The 23,039-nt window shown below is 32.2% G+C and overlaps 1 protein-coding gene and 1 long non-coding RNA gene across 2 annotated transcripts in view; one reads left to right on the plus strand and one right to left on the minus strand.

Moving 5' to 3' along the window:
- Positions 1–20,042, minus strand: part of SPR (G protein-coupled sex peptide receptor) — a 167,124-nt gene extending 147,082 nt beyond the window's left edge. The window contains exon 1 of the mRNA XM_076407079.1: positions 19,603–20,042. Coding sequence (XP_076263194.1) covers positions 19,603–19,953 — 351 coding nt within the window. The 5' untranslated portion in view covers positions 19,954–20,042. The remainder of the gene's footprint in view (positions 1–19,602) is intronic.
- Positions 20,043–22,160: 2,118 nt separating this feature from the next.
- Positions 22,161–22,451, plus strand: LOC143198915 (uncharacterized). Its single transcript, XR_013006316.1, has 2 exons — positions 22,161–22,224; positions 22,310–22,451. It is a non-coding gene; the product is annotated as an uncharacterized LOC143198915 (long non-coding RNA).
- Positions 22,452–23,039: the final 588 nt, after the last annotated feature.

A 23,039-nucleotide genomic window follows, 5' to 3' on the forward strand; every position in this document is an offset into this window, starting at 1 on the left:
CGTGCACCAAATCCGGAGATATTTGTAGAGTAATATATATTTTTACAGTCTTCCGAGATAGTAGTGAATGTAGTTACGCGAGACATTTTTAAAAACAAACAAGTTCAATTATAAATTCGATTGTTTCGACTGCTTTCATTTGATAGTTCCCAACGCTAACTAAAACGCAATTGCTAGGATGTTATGAGTATTCGAGACTTCGTTACCTCTGTCGTAAATAAGTATTGTAAATATGTATTTGAAAGAAATCTAAAAAGATATGGAAAGCATCGATTCACTTCCCCTTCCCCCGCTCCCCCGCCAAGAAAAAACACGACGTATATGGAAAAGGCTACGTATCTTTAAGCATAAAATCTTTCAATTTTTCGATTCTTTTTTGCCTTTTTCTTTCATCCGGCATTAAATCGAACCCCATCGATGCCGGACTCATGAAAAATATACGAGCAGTAATTTGTTCACTCCAACTAATCCCGATGCACGATTTCACGTTCGATTCGAGCCGATATGTCCGTTGGGGTTATAACAACATTCAATTAGATTTAAGAACAGCGTGGTGGCCTTCGGCTACACCATTGTTTAAATTCAACGTTTGCTCTCGCTGTATTGTTTCAAATTGGTTTGCCAAATCCAATTATCATCGTTCTGTTTATACAGATAGTGGAAATACCGTGATATGGTGTATGTGGTAGTCGGATTCGCTTTTTTTGGTGGAACTTTGTTAGTTTTATTGCGGAAACTGAAATATTTAATTAATTAAAAGATTCGTTTTATCAGTTATACGTTTATACAAGAATTTAACAATTAGAATATCGTTACCATTGTTTTCAGTTTCATTTTTATGTTGCAGTTATCTTTATACCAGGAAAAATGCTGTTGAAACAATTGAGTTTCGATTACTTGAAAACAATTGCTTCAGAGCTATCGAAAAATAAAGAAAATCCGGTGGGATTTGACACTTCGTTATAATGGTTTCAGTAGAAATTAATTTCATTTTTTACGCTTCTCAAAGTGAAATTATATTATACTTTTCTTTTTCTATTTTTGTGGTAATAGTATAATTCACTGTAAAAATTATAAGATTTTTATGATTTTTATGAAAAAAGCCCAGAAAAAGTGGTAGTCGGACGGCGTAAGGCATGTTTTAATTATATGATGGTTTCATCCAATTTTTGCAGCCAATCTCTTTCAAAAAATAGCTGGTTAATGGAACCCAAATATAGAGCTCCTTTTGGTATCCACTCTTATGTGCCAATGATGACTGAGAAGTATATGCAAATGCAGATGGAGATGCAGATAAAAAAAGACTAATGCTATTATAATCACGTAAAACTATCTTTAACATTTTTTATAGAGAGAACAAATTAATGTGATCGCTTTATTGGAAAGTAAATATGGCTGTAATTGGAGGCCAGATTAACAAAATTCGAGAAGAAAATTCGTCTGCCCTCTTTGTTTACAAGTTATTTAGAATTTTGTTTAGTTAACAGAGAACATTTAAGAAAAATTATTCTTGCTCAAGGACTGATAGTAATTGATATTATTGTGGAGACATGGTATGACTATACTAGAAATAATTCTAAAGTATTAAGTTTATTCATTTCAAGTTCCTTTAGTAAATACATTTCTTAACAAAGCACCGACAAAATATTGCAGATAATAAATACGTTAATTAGTGTTTCAAGCATTAAAATGAATGTTGCAGAGAATATTAACTTTAATTCTTCATTTGTTGTTTAGTTGTTAGTTCCTATGTGGGATAAAAGACAAAGTAGAAAGTGGTTGATAAACGAAAGCCATAGAAGGCAAATTAATGATGAGCTATCTGCAAGGGTAACATGAAAAAGAGAGAAAAAAATAGGCAAAGATCGATGCAGTTTTATTTAATAATTTAAGAAAATAAATTATCTTTGTGATCAGCTTTTTATTTATATCAGCCGGTATATTTATTGTTTTTGCAATATATATTATAGATGAGAAATATGAATAATATATAAAAACTATATGTATACATAAATATTCATAGTTAAAATAAAACTAAGTACATAATTTACCTAGATGTAACACATAGGACATATAGAAGAAATTATGAATTATTATCAATATCGAGTCGGACGGCGTAAGGCATGTTCTATATTATGGGTTCATCCAATTTTCGCAGCCAATCTCTTTCACCTCTTGCCGAGTTACTACATATATATATTGTCAGTGCTGAAGTAATACCGAGTCAGTGAAAAATAGTTGGTCAATGGAACCCAAATATAGAGCTTCTTTTGGTATCAAGTCTTATGTACCAATGATGATTGAGATGTATATGTAAATGCAGATGGAGATGCTGAAGCAGATTGAATGAAGATGAAATATGCAGGTCTACCTTGATATATTTAGGAGTTTTATAGGTTCACCACCATAAGCATCATCAATCCAATTGACATCAATCCAAAGAAAACTCCACATGATGACTTAATAACAGGAAATGGGCCGAAAAACTACCAAGAAATGCAATTATAAAACTGCTTACTACCAGTAATGCCCAAAGTATTTGAAAAATTCCTGTTAAAAAGGTAAAAATCAATCATAGATAGAATGTAATTTTTTAAGCATTCAACTCATTATCGGCATTATTGCTGAATCACAGACATTATTGATCAAGCCTACGATAAGAAAAAACTTTGAATAGCTATATCCTTGGGAGTAGCGCCAGCCTTCGTCACTCGACTACTAACATTTCATTATTGTTATTAACACAGATTACTTTTTTTATCTAAAGAAGAAATATTTATTTTAACATATTTCTAGTTAAAAAACATCATAAAGAATGTCAGAAATATCTGGTAAAAAATAGAAAATGTATGTTTGATCGAAACATAATTACGATAGTTACTAATTTGTGAACCAGACAACCGGCAATACGAACTCGTCAGTTTGTAATTGATGGCTAATTTAAAATCGGCATGCGTGAGGTTTTGAAGCTTGATCGACGGACGATTTTCGGCGACGGGTCGAGGTCAAACTACACGAGGTAGTATTCGCTTTTTATACGACAATACTTGGACCGTTGTCGTCGCGTGGATGTTAAATTAATCTACTTGTCATTTCAGCGGCCTAATTTCCACGTTACGCCGCAGGGCCTAGGAGGCTCTGTTTGACATCAGACCCCGCTTTATTTGGTTATTGTCAAGGATGGAGATACACAGTTTGGACGCATTACTTAATTGTCTACGGTGGTTGAAGGCAACATTATTGGGATTATAATTTCAAACTCTGAGGCATGTTTATGATATTAGGGACCTAAGCGGATGCCATAGTACAACGTGTATGATACCGTTCGTCGGTATTATTACGACGCAGACTTTCAACAGCTATTTATTTGTGATTTTTTATGATTTTTTTAGGATTTAGGAACAGGAATTAAATTAATTATCAATAAATGACAAATCAGAATAGGTTGACGTTGGATTGGCAATTTTTCCGCAGTTACCCGAAGCTTTTCTTGGTGTGAACTACACTTAACTGTACTTCGGGCAAGAGTATCATAGCTGAAGCCGTTACGTCGTGAAAGGTGGCCAAAGACCCTTAGCTATAAACTATGGTTTTATAGTTAGGAAATATTCAGACTTTGAAGAAAACCCTTGGTCCCTGGATTCCTAGCACAAAGACATAGTTTAAGATGTAAGACCATCAAAGGCGGGCTAACATTTCTGCGAACAAACATGGTCTACTGGAGTTTGGACATAAGCTATCAGATGATAAAACCGTTGTATCGTCAGCATATGTTGCAACAGTAGTGTTTCTTGAGGTCGGTAGGCCAGCTTTATACATAAGACATAACAATGGACCGAGAACACTGCCCTGCAGAACACCCGAATATATTGGGTGTAGGTCAGTGTATTCGTCACCCTGTTTGACAATAAAATGTAGGTCTGAGAGGTACGATTTCAGCAATTGAAAGTGCGCATGGGGCAAAAGCTTTTTCAATTTAACGTGCAGTCCAGGGTGTGTATTTATTCTGTTGTTTCGTGTTTATTACGGAAGTGAAATTGCTGGTCTGTGATAATATTTCTCTCTTCTGCGATTCTTTTGAGTCTCTTTATTTTTATATTGAGACTTTAAGAATCATAATAATTTCAGCCACTTTCCAAGTGCTAGGAAAATAATTTAGTCTTAGCAGGACATTAAATACAAATATTATTAATTTTATACACTTTCCTGAGAGCTCTTTCAAGATTCTTCCAGTAATTAGGTTAAAACCAGGAGCTTTTTTATCATTGAGTTATTTAAGTAGAATTTGTTTTACTTCCTTTACAGTAAATTTCTCGTGGCAGATCCATTTGAAATGGAGTGTTAAGAAAGTCAACTAGGTTATTTTCTTCCGTTGCGGATATTTCAGACGGGTACGGATTAAATACTCTTTTTAAGTGTTTAGAGAAAACTTCCGCTTTATTTTTATCAATCGCAGCCCAGGTATTATTGCCAATTTTAATGGGTGGATTATGTTGTTAAGGTTTTTTAATCTTCTTTATTACTTTCAGAGAGAATATTCCGTTGCATCCATTGACTTTAAGTATACAGGATATAACACGTAATTTTAGTAGAAACAACATCAATCAGAGAGATCAGAGAGTGCAGCACCTCTGGCTACAGACACTGTGTTGCTATGTTTCAATCTGGCCTAGACATATACATCACATATAGCTTGTTGCATTTAATATTACCTTTGAAAAAAAATTCATTTCATGATTTCAGCTATTGACTGTATGAGGTTGGGCATAATTGAAGTTGATATAGAGAAGAGGTGGAGGAAGTTAATATTTATGCAAAATATTGGTTACTTAATTATTTACCGTAAATCCGTCACCAATTTTCTTAGTACCAAAGTACTTATTTCACGAGAGATACTTTGGGTTTAACATTTATGTCACTGCACTGAGTTTTATTACTGAACTAGGACTGTTTACTAAACTATCACTATCTAGGGGCTGGAGAACCTCAACATTGGTGTGATGATGGAGCCTCTGTTCATATCTTTGGGAACAATAGTTGATAACGTTATTGACAGTTTCTACCTTCAGGTGCTTACACAGACTACTCTACACCACTACAGTACAATCCCAGAGTTGAACACTATAAGTTCATACTGATTTTAACATTTGTTGGTAAAGTAAAAGCTTATTATTTACAAGGCTGAATATCGACCCAATTAACAATACATTTTTTATACTTCTTCTTGAATTCTTCACATTTATATGTGAATTATATTTTTAGACATATTGCTTCCACATGGCTTTAACCTCAAGGGTCATGCCGAGATATTCGTCTGTATTTCCATTTGGGACTACTTGCTGATTTATATATACTGGCTTGTGTTTGATTCTTTCGTTGATGAAATCAATATGTTCTGATATAGTTGGATTCGTTTTGATTTCCCATCCTTCTGCCCAACACTCTATTTCGGCAATAGCTGTCTGTAACTTCTCGGCTGATTCAGTGTTTTTATCTCCAATGGCTACAATATTTTCATTGAATGTAGGAATGAAGAAGAAAGTGAACACTGAAGTCCTATGTCTACAATAGGTAAAGGACTGGACCCAATACACTTCTCTACATCTGCTTGTTTGACTCTGAAGTATCGTTCAGTTATATATGATTCTAAAACTTACATATTTCAAAATATAATGTAATTAAAATAATTTGAATAAATTTTCAGAGAATATTGTTCCAAACATTTTAGATAGGGTTTATTTTCTTTGAAATTCTACAATATTGGAGCATTCTGTAAGAAGTTAGAAACGTTTTTATTTGAGACAGTTTTCTTTGGGTATATTTTTATACTCTTTGGCCATAAAGTAAAAATTAAGAATATGAACTTATATATAACTTTTAGAAAGGAATATTTTCTATATTATATAAAATCGGGTTAATTTGAATGACTATTGACTAATTTTTCAAGTCTCGGTTTAATGAATGCAGGAAACAAGAAAAACACAATTAATACCAAGGAAACAAAATTATATCATAGTTACGATAAAACAATCTGATATAGTATGACGATAATGAATTAAACAATGTGGTAGAGTTTTGGAATTCTTTGACTATTATAGGTTTACTAACACACTAGTTAATATGGAGGCTTAATTGCATCGTTTTATTGAGCAGAAACTGAAATACAACGGAATTGTTAGGGAACGGCACAAATTGCCCGTCAACCGTATGCATTGGAATGCTATTATTGATTTCGAAGTTTGAACTGGAACCGTTCGATTCAATTCACGGTATTGTTTTACCATTTATCTTTCAAATAACTACATTTCCGATTTTATTTGCGTTTGTAAGGATAACAAATGGGTCAAAAGAATTTCAAAAAACTTGGAATTTTAAGGCAATAATTCTCTATACATGGTCAATTCTAAATAGCTGCAAGTAGCGTTCGATGATTCGATGGTGTAAGACTCCCAAGTCAGTTAAAAGTATTTAGCAATCGATGAAAGAGATTACAGAAATCATCGATGGCATAGAAGCTTTCAAAGTAATTGCATCAAAAAGTAAACACAACCAAGAGCTGTTCATAATGTTTTATTCAAGAGCTTGCAACAGCAATTCATTAAATTTTTAAGTTGACGTATATTACAGTGAATTAAGGGTGTATTCTAGTATATAACTTGAAAAATTGATATTTTTTCCCTAAGCTTAACCCTACAAGAATAAGGCCTTCAGAGACTTTTTTAAAATTTAAAATTTTAAAAAAATCAAAATCGATGTAACCTCATCGATATTTTGTTCAATTATGTATACTAACATGGTATTTATGTATTTCCTTCGCATGTGGTTTATTCACACTGCCGATGTGCTCTAAATGTACCTTGTATATCTGGATTGTTTCCTTGTAACTTTATTTTTCACCTAGTAGCATCTACACAGATGTTATCTTTAAAAGTTTCAATAGGCCTTCCTTACATACTCTTACCAATTGTATCTACTTACAAATCATATTTTTCAATAACCGTTAGGAAAACTAATATTGATATATACAATTTTATCCTGACAATTTTGTTAATATTTTCATATCTATAATCACTACATAGTATAAAACAAAGTCGCCTTTTCTGTCCCTATATCCCTATGTGCGCTTAAATCTTTAAAACTACGCAACGGATTTTGATGCGGTGTTTTTCAATAGATAGAGTGATTCAAGAGGAAGGTTTATATGTATAATACATGCATAATATACTAAGGCAACATTGCTAATTTTAGAGGTTTCTAACGTGATGTCGTAAATTAACCTATTTTTTTAGGCTTATTTAGCAATTAGCAAAAACGCTGCCTAACCCTACGAGTTAGATCAAATTAATGTACTACAGTATTGTACACCATAAAAAGGTCTACAAAAAAGTCCGCGATGGTATATGTTTATCTTTTAGGGATAACCCACATTAACCATTTTTATTGTTTACTTTTTACGTGAGAAAATGGCTTATTTACGAAGCTATTTTAAGCAATACGGCATTAATCCTTATCGAATTAAGTACCTTAAATACAGTGTGCAATTAATATAGATCAATATGGTTCCTTACAGCATGTAAATTAAACAAATATTTTTGGAGATATTACAAATTTAAAATTTGCGTTTAAAAATGTGTAATGTAATAAAAATTGTATGAATTTAGATATTCCAAAGATAGCAGGAAATCTTCATAGTAAGTATAGGGGAAGAGGAATTGTTTTACTCCAAATTTAATGCGTGCAGGCCAAGGGCAGTAATGAATGAACCAAAAATACTGGATCGATTTTAATCATGTTTTCATTGAGTGACATAGGCATATATATTTTATGCCCGTGCAAAGTCGGAGCGGACCGCTATGTTTTTATATACAACGTTCATATTTTTTCTGTAGTGTATTTAATTTAGTATCAGCATTGCACCCGTGCGAAGCCGGGGCGGGTCGCTATTATATTATAAATTTTATTCAAATTCACAATTTTAGTTCACTTGAATTAGCTAGACCTAATCGAATTGACAACGGCATGTTTATTCAAGAATTTCATTAAAAATGCTGAATTTGAAATACCTTTTATATGGAATGTTACCATGGGATTGTACTACGATATCCTCCTTTTCCTGTGAAATCCTTGGGGATATCCCACAGTATGATAATAATGATGAACTGCGATTTTAAATATGACTTGAAAAAAAAAAGAAAACCATGTAGAATACGTGCGAGAAAAACGAGAAAAATAAAACGAGGAACTGATTATGCTGATAAAAATATATTTACAATTGCGGAGATTTATTTCCTCTTTTTTCGGAAAATTATTCATAACTCTTGCCAGTATCAGCGCTACTTCTATTGTTCCTGCAAAATAATGAAAGCCGCTTTCTTTTTTTAGGTGGAATAATTTCTGCCGCGGAAAATGCTGCAAAAAGAAAAAAATAACTCCGAACAAAATAAAAGCGGCTCAAGGCGCAATGTCTAAACACCGCTTTATCTGTTTAAAAAAGAGAGTCTGGATTTTTTATCGCTTTTCCTGTACGGTTTTCAAACAGAAATAAAATTATTAGAAAGATACATGTGATTTACGTGAAAGGAGCTTATCAGCTATTGGCTGATGAATAGATACTTTATTTTGCAAAGTTAGAGTGTAGAGCTTTTTCCTTCTATATTCTGTGCCCTGGAAATCTGTCAATAATTCACTGTGCCCAACTTCTAAACTTGTTTGTTGTATTTTTTTTATGAGAAAGGTTCCATCTGTGAGCGCAGTACCCATACTTCTACGTGAATTTGTTGCCTCTGGTATTTTATGCTATGATTAGAACTTATATTACTGCTTAGTACTTGAAACTTGTGTGAATATCCTGATTCACTATTTTCATATTGAGATATATAGGGTGTGGCAAAAGACTGGTTACCAATGAGGCAATTTCAGCTGAGTGTCAACAATGGAGCGATTATATTCGATAAATATCGTCACTATTTCAGTTAGTTCTTGTGACGTATATTTATCTATGATAAAATTTGGACGTTTACACAATACAACGGTTAAAACGAAACTGAGCTAAACCTCACATAACCAAGATGGCCCGCAATAAAAATGGTAGCGAGACTTTTGCACCACCTTAGTGACAAATCAAAATGGTAGGAGGAATTTTGCCCCACCCTATAGATAGATAGGGTACCTATTGCTCGTGCTTTGAGGAATATTGAACATGTCCTTTAATGTTTTGCTCTGGAATTTTTATAAATTTTCAATATTACTGTTGCTTTCTGTGCTCAATAGTTAAGTGTCGTCTGTCCAGATTGAGTTGAAAATGGTTTTGTTTACCATCATTTTACACTCATTGCTTAAGTTTGAATGGCGATATGTTAAAACCAATATACACTACGGATTTTGCTGTTGAGTTGTTTATATTTGGCCCAGATGTACTTCTGCTGAGTTAATCTACGTTGCAGGTAATGGTCCAAGCATTTTGCATGTTCTGCTTTGCATAGTTTGCATATTTGCATTTTATATTACTGCATATTTTGGTTATACAATTTAACAGACGGATAGGTCATCTTCAACACAGGTTCTCTCCTCAGTTTATTCTCCATTGGTTAAACCATTTCTCTATTTTATTTAGATGGCATTGTAGTTGGAGTGAAGAAATTTTTGTCAGTGAAATCTACTGATGATATCTACAGAGCGATGTAGTAGCGACGAAACGGATGTTCTGTTTAGGATTTCTTTCATTAGTTGACCAATTATTGGTAGGAGACTTACAGGTCTACATAAGGTCCTTTTCTGTACTTAAATCGTACTTACGATATTCTAATATCCTTTTACGAACTTTTGTATCTAGATTAACGATTTAATTATTTATTATTGTATATATAAAATATTCAATCAATTAATAAACTTTTTGTCACGCTCGTTTAATATTTTGGATATAGAGACATGATAAATTAAATAGTTATATTAATTCCTGTCATTATTATAAGTGTAATTTGGTTATTATAATTATACATTATTATAATGTTCAGTTGTGTAGTTAGATGCGTTGTATGTTGTATAATATTCTCTTAATTTAAATGAAGTTTATAGATAAATAAAAATGTCTCATATAAAATAAACCCACTAGAAATACTGGATAAAGAAACTCAAAATATATATTTAAATTGATATAAATATTAATATAACAAAATAATTTTTTCATTTTTGCCTGTAGGCTATCATAGTAAATTTTATTCTGCTTCATAAATTTCTACTTGATTGTTGAAATTAAAAATTTATTATCAACACATAGGCCAGTTAACTTACTGATGTATTAAAGCACATTTTAAATAGGAATTACTATTATTTTCTGATACTTATAGCTATAAATATAACTTATAACTAATACTAACGTTAACTACTAACTAATTAAGTTATAACTGAAACTAGATGTTAGAGTAAGTTTTCAACAGAATTTGATTATTTTTAGAAATTCGCTTTATTATTAGATACAGAAGTTTTAAAAATATGTATATATTCACCATCATGAACTTCAGCATGAATTTTCAGTAGGTACTCCTCAAGCAGCAACTGCTCTTGTTGTCCTGTTTTCTCCTTTATTCTGCCAATAATCTACTTTTTTCTTCAAATAGTCCTCAGTAATATCAATTCATCTCTTTTTGTGTGACTGATTGTTGAATACTAAATCCAAGAGATTCGCTTCACCAGAAAAGTTCGGGAGGAGTTTTTTATTTATTTATCTTCTTTGTGCATTGATTGTTGAACCTTAATCAAAAAGTTTCATTTCTAATATTCTCTCGAATAGAAAGAGAACTCGTGGACGAATTAATAAAATGAGTATTTTGAAAAGACTGATTATTATATACCAGATGTACTGGAAAGTTATAACCGGTTTATCTAATAGATGCCACTATGTAATATAAGTATGCAATGTTATGATTTAACATATATGTTATTTTATTCTACTCGTCAAGCTACAAAGATATATATGCTATATTTTGCGAAAGTAACCACCGTCATAGATTTGTGACGTTGAGTATGTTTTAACCTTAAAAACATGTGAGGTGCAGTTTCGAGAATTCAAAAGTGGTATATTTGATTCCGAAAAAGTTCCCAAACTCAAAAACCATTGGCAGATATATTAAATGTGGTCCAAGATACGATTAGCGACCGATTACGAGCAATGGTGAAAATCCAAAAGATGGAGAAAGGGTGTCACATTAATTGAATGACACGAAAATGGAAAATAAAAAATTCTTCTGTGAAATGCTGCTTCAAATGTATGATCGGAAGTCATTTCGCTACGTAATAGTGACGGATCGACTCAAGCCAAACGCTTTAATACACGATAAATTGATTTTACAGCATGATAATGTGGCGTCTCAAAAAGCAAAACTGGCCAAGGAAGCGTTGAAAGCACTTGGATGGGAAATATCGCTCCCGTCGTACTTTCCAGACCTTATCCCATCCGACTCCGGCTAAACTTTTCGCGTCACTTGGGCACGCGCTGACAGAGCTTCCGTTCTTCAAGCTCGAACAAGTTAGAAAAGCAGTTCTTTTAGATGACATCCATAAATTGCCTGAAAGATGGACAATATGTAGAATCAAATATTCAATACTTTGAATAAATACATTTTTCCATTTTCGTGAAAATTATATAGTTATTTCCGAAGGAAGCGGTAATGATTTTCCAGTATTCTTTACTGGTACTTTTATCACATGAAGTATTATAATTATTATCATATTGCTTCATCAATTCGAATTATCATTTCGGTTGAGTTAATTTTTCTTTTTATTAGTGATCTTATGTACTTGACCTTTGCACTTCATCGAACTGAAATATTAATATAAATCACGTCATATGTTGTAAATGTTTCAAAATTAAGTCCACTAGTTAATAAAACATTTAACACACTCGCATATTTAAAAGGGTCAGCAAATATATCACGGTAATAAATTTTATTAAAAGCTTTATTTGTCGAATTTCCTTTACGAATTTCAATTTAATTTCGTTTAAAATTAGTTAGGGCTTTTTTCAGTCGTTTGACTTTTTTCCCCCCAAGTTCTCTAATCCAACCAGAGTCAATTTGCTAATATCGTTACGGTAAAAGTTGCCGAACTCTACGGGGAGAAGAAGAAACAGTCGTTTTTTTTTCAACCCGCAAAAGAAAACAAAAAATAAAACTCCCCGGATAGATAGCACGAAAGCTACGACTTTAACAAAAACACTCTTTTGTGTCAGTTAAGTATATTCGTTTTTGCCCTTCCCGATACAAAGTTCGAATACCCTCCCCCGTATTGGGTCTGGCGTCTTCCCTTTCTTTTTTTATCCTTTTAATATTCTATGTAAACGCACAAGTTCTTTTTTGTTAGATTTGTTAGAGTAAATGAATGAAATAAATAACGAAAATAACGGCGAGGAGAATCCAGTGATATCGATGACTTGTATCTCCTCTGCTTTCTCCTTTCAGATTGAATCGGAATGGAAAGAAATTATTCTGTCTAACGAAATAATTTATTTAATGTCAGTTTTTCTTATTGAGGATATTCGCTCTTGCGTATAAAATAAGATCGTTTTAATATTTCACCTTTCCTTCAGCACACCCTGTTACTCTTAGGGTAAAATATATTTAAAATTTCATCTTATAAATTAAAATGGTATTAGAGTTTCAGAATTAATGTTAACAATTTATAATAATAAGCCATTTTAAAAATGAAATATGGTATAAATAATAGAAAATAATGAAATAAAAGAAAAATAAATTAATTCTTTCCTTAGATATAAAACTACGATATAAAAGTGTGCTATAAAACACTGTTAACTTCACGTTAGACAAAAAGTAAAACACATTAAAACCAAAGTAAAACAACTATACCGATTAGTTGGAAGATACTCTCAACTAGATCTAAAATCAAAGAGGTTGATTTATGAAACAATTATAAAGCCAATTTGGATCTATGGGGTGCAAATATGGGGTTGCGCTAAAAATTCAAATCAACCAGTCATCCAACGCTGTCAAAACAAGGTTCTTCGATTGATTACCAATGCCTATCGTTACGTAACCAACGAAGAACTGCACGATGACCTGGAAATCAAATGGATTTGCGAAGTTATCCAAGATTTCGCCTCGAAACACGAAAGAAGATTACTAAATCATACTAACGTGGATGCAACACAACTGCTGGACAGCGTGCAAGATGTCAGGAAATCGAAGCGAACCAAACCATACGAACTTATATAAAGTGTATACCGTTAGGGTAAAGTATAGCTATAGGTTATTATAATTGCATAATTGAGGAATACTTATTGATGTATTTTTTCGCGCTCATCTTGCTTGTGAATTAATCTAAGTACAAATGAAATGTAGTAATAAATTAATTTATATTTAAGATTGTATTAAGCGTATCGAATAAATATGTTATAAGAAAACACTGTTAATACATTAAACATCAAATTTATTCCTTTTAGTTTACATGAGTTTAAATATCGGATTTTTTTAGAAAATAATGTTTAAGAACCTTAGGTAACGTAAGAATATTGCCGCGAAATAAGCCTGCCGGCTTAGTCGCGTGTTCATACGAGTAGTGGCTATGTTCATTGACGCACTGTTAGTACTCGGTTAACTTCGGCAGTTCTCGCGTTATTATGCGACGTTGCCAAATTACAGGTGATCCAAAAGTAGAACACAGTCAACTGAATGCCGTCATTTTTCTTTTGGTGTCGAAACTGATTGGATATATAGCATCGCTGACTTGATTTAACTTTACCTTTATCATTCTTATCACTATATTATAGAAGATGACATTTGTGTCAATAACCTTATCAAAATTTTAACCTGAGCCTACTGGTTAATTTGTGAATACAAGAAAATATATTCCTGAAATATACATATAAATTAGAAAAACTGGCAACATAGCAAATTCAAATTTTATATAGACTAGGTTCCTGTGTGTATACGTTGACTCTAAATTGTAAGTATCCCCACTGTTAAGACAGTTTCTTTTCCAATTTTCCTTCTTCAAGGCAACCAGGCTATGATCAATATTTTGAAAAATGATGTAGAACGTAAACATTTAATTTAAAGTAATTCACAGACAACATATTTATAGAATCGTACATCTTTTACTTGTTTAGGATCATAATAACCATATCAATTTTTACTAAAATCTTAGAAGGTAAGTCAAATGAAATTATTTCAACTAATTACGTTAGATTTCACACAGTGTTTTGTTTGCCCTTTGAAAATTAAACCATAACTTACATTAGTTAATACAAACAAATTCAACGTATTTATTGGTATTGATAATGAACAGCATCATTATAATCAAACAAATCTATTAACTTATCTTGGTTTTCCAATTGGTATAGTTTCTTAGAACTCATCTTTAATACGAAAATATATGCACAAATCCGTAATAATACACTTGATGTTTCATATACAGTAATCATAGTTCGATTGTAACAACCATTCTTTTATAGAAAAACAAAGTGTATGCAATTAAGTTTGGGACTCTTTTGAGGTTTTGATTTGAATACGATTGAATTAGCCTTACATGATACATTCATAACGGTCTTTCTTATAAAATATCTAGTCTTCAGTAAACGTTCTTTAATAAAAAATTGATTAGTATTGAAGGTCGATACAATTTTTTATCTATTTTGTTTAAATTTCAGTAATAGTAGTTAATGGAAACGAAACTTAATGAATAATAACTCATACTATTTAGTATCTATTATATAACATTCATCTACATTTCTACTCATCTCATCATTCTCTACACCGCAATTTATAATACTCCAATTTATTTAAAAAGTGAGATATTGAGGATTCAAAAAGAATATATGGTTCAACTTAGTCTATAGCCTCTAATAAAAATAAAAATTTTCTTCAAAGTAGTAACTTCTATAAAGTATATATTGATAAATACACTTTAATTAACATTTTATTAGTAAGTAATTTATTGTCATTGCATTTCTGGAATACAAAAAACAATCCTCGTATTTGTATGACTAGAAAATTACTCCAGAAAACATTAACCAGTGCAACAGCATCGAGAGTTTCAAAACGATCTCTTGTAGTTAACGTAATAAAGCAACATTAAATTAATGAATATATTAGAAGCAGACGCAGCCAGATGGATATAATGGTTGAATGTAACGAATGGAGTGGTTCTAAGTAATTACTCATAAGGTCTTTATATAAATGAGGAAAGTCTCCCTCCCTTGAGGATTACAGCATCATTTCTGCCGAAACTTGAGCCACATGATTTAGAAATTAATATTTAAATTATATCTGGCTGAAAAACAATTCATTAAGTATATCTGTTACACTTTATTGCAGAATAGTAATGGTATGATACATTTTAAGATTTAGCGTCTAATCAATTTTTTTATTTTTAAGGAGTCAAAAAATTCTACAAAAAAGAACTATATTGTTTTTATATTTTATATGATTTTCTATCCAAGCAAGTGTTGTTCCTTGATAGAAATTATGGAAATAATTCAGATAAGATGTGGATGAAAAGAAATTTGGTGTTCATAAATTATCGTGTGATTCCAAGTCGATAAAAACTAAACCAGAGCTGCTAGGAAATCCAAGTAATGACAATTTTTCTTGAATATTGTGGTGTTGTTCATCCTTTGGTCGGACCAAAGCGTGACCAAATATATATGATACAATATGGTGTTACACAAGTGTTATGCCTCATTTGTGTGAAACATATAATCCAAAGAATGAAAAAGGAGATTCTGAGATAAATGTAACAGATGATAAATAAACTGATTATTCACCCTGGAAAGCCACGAAATATCTAAAGCGCTCATGTCTACATACTCTACCTATAAGAGACCTAGGTGGGAATTGGGCATGTGACAATCACCAAAAAGCAGAAGCACTTGCCGAATATCTAGAAAAAACTTTCAAATCAAACGAAACTAATATTGAATATAATTTGCCAGACATAGAAGCTGAAAATTCGATGATTGAATTAGTCACGCCGAAAGAGCTAACCAAAGTTATTAAAACTGACATTAAACCCAGGAAATCACCAGGCTATGATTTAATAACAGGAGAATTACTGCAAAAACTAACAAGAAAGGGAATTGAAAAACTCACCAACCTGACATCCATGTCATCATGTTTATAATATTTAAGTTATCATAAAGTTAAATTGTAGATTAGTCGGAAATGACTAAATAATAATTAAAAATATTGTGTGAAACTACTCAACTTGTTCTTTACAATAATGTGTCTTGTCACACAGTATTTGTTCTTCCTCGCATTTTTATTAAACATTCAACATGTTCTATTGCACAATCGTCCTACTCGTCCTGGTTTTGCTCTATCAAGATTATATTTTTTTTAGGGAAGAGCCTAAAATTCTAAAAAATCTCGGAAAATATCGTTTTCTGACGTTGATTAGTGGAGATTAAACTCTAGTCAATGAAGACTTTAAAGGCTGTCTTGAAGACTTAATTTATCGTTAATATAATTAAATTGTGACTTGTGCTGCGATAGGGTGGATATACGGTCATATATATTAAAATTAAAGTCGATAGCGTCAATAGTTAATAAATGTGGTTATATTCGTCCAATAATGAAAGTGTGTCGTCCAAATATCATAAAAGTCAAGATGTTATATTGAAAAATAGTTTTATATTATATAGCGACTGAATTTTTCTATGCACATATCTCAGAGGATGATTCTCATTTCAGCTCTAATTATTAACATGAACGTGATACTATGATATCATCGAAACTATAAATCAAATGAATTGGTAATATTAAAAAACAAATTATTTTACGAAAAAAAACTAAAAATTCTGTATCTGTGAAAATAATATATAAAACATACTATACATGAGCAAGAAATATATAAATTCACATAACATTAATTAATACATCATTATAAATTGGGGAATTATTAATAGAAATTTAATTTTTTTATTTTTACTTTCTAAACAATGTCTCCGCAAATTTCACAATGACTGGAATAGAGGTACATCTTAGTGTAATTTTATTATTATAATATTCATAAAATAAAGATACATTGATAGAATTAACACTTTAATTAAGACATTTAAGACGGATTAAGACTTGGTGCATCAAATTAAACAAAGGTAAACGAAGAAGTAACACTTACCGATTAGAATTAATAATACTAAGATCCATTTTGCAGACCCAGGAAAATATCTGGGAATGATATTGACTCTAGACTCCGCTGGAAAATCCACGTCAAATAGAAAACGAGAAGAGTTTAGCACCAAACCGAAGAAAATGTATTGTCTACTTGGAATAAATTCCAATCTCTTTACATATAACAAACTACTCCTACTTTAGCAAATCTTGAAACTCGTTCGGATTTATTGCATTCAACATTCAAGTAATCTAGCATCTTGAGAATAAACCTCTAAAGAACATAGTTGATGCAGCCTTGTAGCGCCGAAACAGAAACATCTATCAATACGTTAAAACGGATTCTGTTGTACAAATCAGCGCCAAATATGCCAGTGTCTACGAACAAAACTTACTCAACCTGGTGAACGTCGAGGCTATCGAGCTCCTGGACAAGACAAACCTAATAAACTGAAAAGGATGAATCCTTATGAGTTAGTGAAACAATATTAGTCCAAAGCAGATTATTATGAGGGTTGTGCTACATGTTAAAGTAAGAGTAGGGCGAAATAGTGAGTACATCTTAGCTTAAATATCACATATTAATTTAATTTAGAACAAAATGTATCATTTAAAATATCTATTAAGATTGTATGTGAGTTAATAGCACTCCTTGATTACCCATTCCAATGGTCTGTTTTAGGAATAGTTACATTTTATTTAGAATGTTACACTTCGCTTACAGCTTCACAAATCTAGCACAAATTTTGATGTTATACGTTTTTTTACCCAAAAAAATGTAAAGTCAAAAGAACAATCCCGGGAACCTATCACAGCACCACCTACCTCAATGTCTAAATGTGAACCTAAATTATTCTGGGACGGACTCAAATATTCAAAATATTTTGTCTAAATTGGTCCAGCGGTTTAGGAATTCAGTACACGGAGAGAATAATTATATATAGAGAGTAAAAATACACAAGTTTACAGATTCGTTTTTAAGGATATTTCATGGTCTGAATTCAGATTTCCAATTCGTGGTTCAAGACTGGTTCAAGATTTCGAGTTCGCCTACGGTGGCAGCACTGTGCTCATGGTGCAGATAACGGCTGCCAGCTGACGACGTTGCATTAAACATCATTTGGAACTTGTTCTTGTGGTGTGATTATACTTAGGAATTTGTGAAGAGGCAGAAACTAGTCAAACTCGACTCAAAGTGTTTTTGTTATATTTGTGATTGTTATATGCTCGCTAAACGTGGAAACATAGCAAACTATAGTAAAACACGCAAAATATAGCACAGCATAAATATCCTGACATATCATTACCATTGAAGACACAAGTGCATAAAATGCATTAGGAACTGCTAAATACACTCGAAGATGCCTATTTACAGTACTTCGATTTTGCAGTAGTAAACACTGACAATCCATGGGTACCGAAATTGTTTTATAAGGCATATAGAACAAAGCTACATTCCACAAGTAATTATTTGTTGAAAACATATACTTTTCATTTTCTATGTTAACATTATGAAGAGTGTGAAATGATGTAAATTATTGCTACATTTGCTCGATGAATATTGTTGGTACAAACGCAAAATATAGCATAGTATAAATATCCTGACATATCATCACTATCGAAGGCACAAGTGCGAAAAATACCTTAAGAACTTTATCTCCATCGTCGGCGAGTAATGAAGGCGATTTCGTTATGGAAGAAGTGTATTTAATGTTGCCAAACGAATTGAGAGATTTTATTCGCAATTTGACGCAAAGTTTACAAATTGTTTAACGCCTGATGAAGCAGCAGCATGGACATTGTTTCAAAGTGTTGTTCACAACTTTCTCGCTAACCACAAATTACTAAATTTCATGTAGGTAATTTACTGGTTATTTGGTCCAAAATTGTCACAAAGTTGGAGCTCTAGTGTCTGTCAAAGTACATTTTGTGTATTCATATTTTGATTTTTCCCCATAAAACTTAGGCGAAACAAACGACGAGCAAGGAGAGCTCCACCAAAGTAGAGCGAAAATCGAGAGGCGATGCCAAAGATTTTGGGACAAAGTCACGATGAGTGATTATTTCTTGTCCATGATGCCTGAAACAGATCTCAACCAGTGTAAAAGACTGAGCTACATCTCTGTGAATTTCTGATTTATACTTTTTAATTCGATAAGAGACCTTTAATGGTTAAAAAAGTAAAATTATGAATTTATTGATTATTTCGAAAATGAGAACCAATTTGATAAACGGACTGTTGATTTGGAATCTCACTCTTACTTACCTTATAAACAGAATTAGTTTGCTCAGACCCAAAAAGTGTAGACGCCGTTGTAGTGTAGTTTAAAATCAAAATTAATTTATGAAAATCAACAATTTCAAGCCATTTTCTTTAGGATACATTGTGATATTTTAAAGCTGTATATTATACAGTGTATTTAATAAATGCACAAACAAATTAATAAAAAGTTGCTATATAATTGAGTTATAATTTACATACCTCGTGCATGATGCTCCAGGTGTAGCAAATAGGTACCGGATGAAGCGGTTTGTAGTGATTACCCAACGTGTACATGTAAATGAGCCATGGAGCAGGTACTAAAAGCGTAAACATATCACAGAGAGCCATGGACATCAACACTATATTCGTAGGAGTCCGCATGTGTCTCTTGGATAACACCACCACTATCAGAGTATTAGCCACGATGGTCACCACTAAGAGGAACGGCATGAAATATCCGTACAGGGGCACCGCGTAACCGATGGGCATCTCGTTGGTGACATTGATGTAATCCTGATCGAATCTCGTTAGATTATTGATGAACGAACTGTTTTCGTCTCGGTCCTCCATGTCGGCCACTGCTCCTAACTGGATAGAACTGCGAGCATGTCGAGGATCAATGGCGAAATCGAATTGTCTCCTTTCAATATTTAGCGCGATTTTCGTTTACCATTCCCGGATCGAGACGGTTGGAACGGTCGGCCGGGCCATATTGTCTGTCTTCGGATACGTCGGGGTTTCGTCAGGTATGCATGAGAACCTGGAACAGAAAATTACTTTTTAACTAGCGGCAGGTGTTGCATGCATCGTTATTGTGTCGGGTTTAAATTGGATTCTCGCGTCTTATTTTGCATTTTATTAATGACTTCTCGTTGTGTATGCCGACACGTTTGGCAATTTGATGCATATAACATTTTAAAATGTGACACGATATTTTGAAAAACTGGCGGTTCTTAAATATTAAGTGAGATCATAAATGTCGAAATATAAAACACAACCCTTATTTATAGAAAGGTCTGAATATTGATATAAAATTTGGGTATTCGTTGTAAAAACGTAGTTCTTTTTGTGATGTGAAACGCACGATAATTTTTCCAAATTTAAAAGCAATTGGTACTCCTATTAGTCTATTAACTTCTCCTATTATTCACTATTATCTTTTTTCACTATTCGCTCTTACTACTATGGTCCATTAATCACTCCTATTAGCCTTTAATATTGTTCTGAAAGATCAGATTTAAGATTTCAAACCTAAACTTAATCAGCATTTCATAGACGGTGCTCTCATAGACTTCATAGACCCCACTGCCTAACTTTCGAACATAATTTAACTATATTAGTTCAAATTATTTCTGTATCTTCAATGACCCGGTATGTCCATTCTTGTAGTATTTCTTTCCAGGCTGTTGGTAACTTAAGATATCTGCGGATGTCCTCTTTTTTAATATAATATACCACGATGCGTAAATAATTAATAAAATAAATAAATAATTTAATGTAAATAAATAATTAATGTAAATAATTTAACTAAAGGTAAGTTTGGATCATATTAATATTAGATTTCTTTTGAGATTCTTGAGATTGATTGAGATCTTTTTGAGACTCATACAAGGTTTTACTTGTTTTTTAATCGTACTTTTTCTACTTGAGCTTGGTATCCACTGCCATGTCCAAATATTTAGTTGTGTTCGTATAGAAAATTACTCTAGAACCAATTATAATTTACAGGTAGTCTACTTTTTATGTGAAATCTATATATGTAGACTTCGTAACATTTAACTTCATGTCATTCATTAGTCCACTTAGTAATGTAATTGACAGCTGTCTGTACTTTATTTCATAGAATCAAAAAATTTAGAAGTGAAAGTTATGTGGAAAAATCGGGTCCCATGTTTAAGCTTTTCGGAAGCCCCGTTACGCGGCTAAATGTAAATGAAAAATACAACAGCTATATGTGTGTTTCTCTCTCGTTCGGCCTCGGTATTAATAATTGTAACCTAAGCAGTTAACGGCCATTTTTAGATGATATAATTTATGTTGTTTATTTACGTCAAGTTTTTCGGTATATGTCTTTATATATATTTCACAATTACTTTAGATTATTCTGTGTATTTTAATTTCTCAGTGTAATAAAAAGAAAACCTTAAGGGGACCTCTAAAATGATCCCCTATGTAGGTCCAGGAAAGTTTATAATCATTTTAAAGATGAAGACTATAGACCAAAATGTAGAAAGCCATGGCTGAAACAAGATGTAATTCCTACTAGTAATTTAGATAGTAAGTATTTTGTTAAATAATAATGATTTATTGCATTGAAATAATTAAGCAATATTTATTGAGATTATTTACTTTTACTACAAGATATGGAACATATGCTCCCAATGGCAATATTAAAACACATACGTTTTTTGAGGCTGACAGATATATAAGAGATTCTTCTACCCCAACAAGACCAAAAAGTAAGTATATAATAAGAAACTTATGTTTATTGTTAGAGAATGGAGGTTTTAACTTGAAATTTATATGTTCATTTACAGATAACTCCTACTAACTTACTTACTACTACTAATAACTCCTATTTACAGATACAGCCTGTCCCATCAGTTTCGTTTCCGGTTGGATTAAAAATTAATTTATCCATATTGAAATGCAGTGGCAAGGGATATAAACTGTTGTCGAAGATATTCTGCTTGCCTTCGAAAAGAGCATTAATGCAGATACTGAATAAGTTTCCTTTTTGCTGCTGGAGTAGTAACCTCTAATTTTAGTCGTTAGTGCAGAAACTTGACTGTATAGGTCGAACTACAGTTGTCATATTTGATAAAATATACCTCAATTTAGGTAGGTTGTTAATTTAGTTGATTCTAAAAAATAACACAGCAGAACCATTAATAGTTATATTATCTTATTTTAATGTTTGTTTTAGGTTTGTTTTAAATATTAGAGAGAAGATATCAGTGGATCACGTGTTTTGGGTAGTGGAGATATTTCTGCGATTATGTCAATGTCTTTATGGTCAAGGAACATTTATGTATCTGTAATATATCAATAAAATATATTTAAATATATTTATTATTTTATTTTCCCAGTAAAATTAAAAGTTTTTTACTATACATTTTTAAATTTCTCGCTCAAATTTCTAAATTTCCCGCTGTAACTAACTACCATACGACGCATGCGTAAGTGCCCTCACATTGAACATTGGAGATGAGCTTCTGAGTTTCTTTATTCTAGGCTTTATTTATAGTTATCTAAATGCTGTCGCCTGTACAGAGTAGTGTAGTGTTTTCAGTGTGATCAGCAAATGTAGCTATTATTACTCATTCACATGTAGGAATATCACTAGTAGAGATTACACATAACATTGGTTTAAGGACACTACCTTGTGGTATACCTGCATAGATCGGATTTAGATCTAAATAGTCGTCACCGTATTTTGTTCTGAAATGACGATTTGAAATATAATCATTGAGAATTTGACTCATCTGTCTAGATAATTCGTTTTCCAACTTGCATTTCAGGCCTTCATTGAGGTACTGGAAGTTCCGGAGTAACTTTATCAAAGGCTTGGTCCACGTCTAGAAATATAACTGAAAAACGTTCCATTTTTTCAAAGGTTTGCTCCGTTAAAAATCAATAACCCAAAAATTGTATTA

The sequence above is a fragment of the Rhynchophorus ferrugineus genome, unplaced genomic scaffold, assembly GCF_030347505.1.
Source record: "Rhynchophorus ferrugineus isolate W39M unplaced genomic scaffold, kcgeb_rfMv2 rfM6, whole genome shotgun sequence".
Lineage (NCBI taxonomy): Eukaryota > Metazoa > Arthropoda > Insecta > Coleoptera > Curculionidae > Rhynchophorus > Rhynchophorus ferrugineus.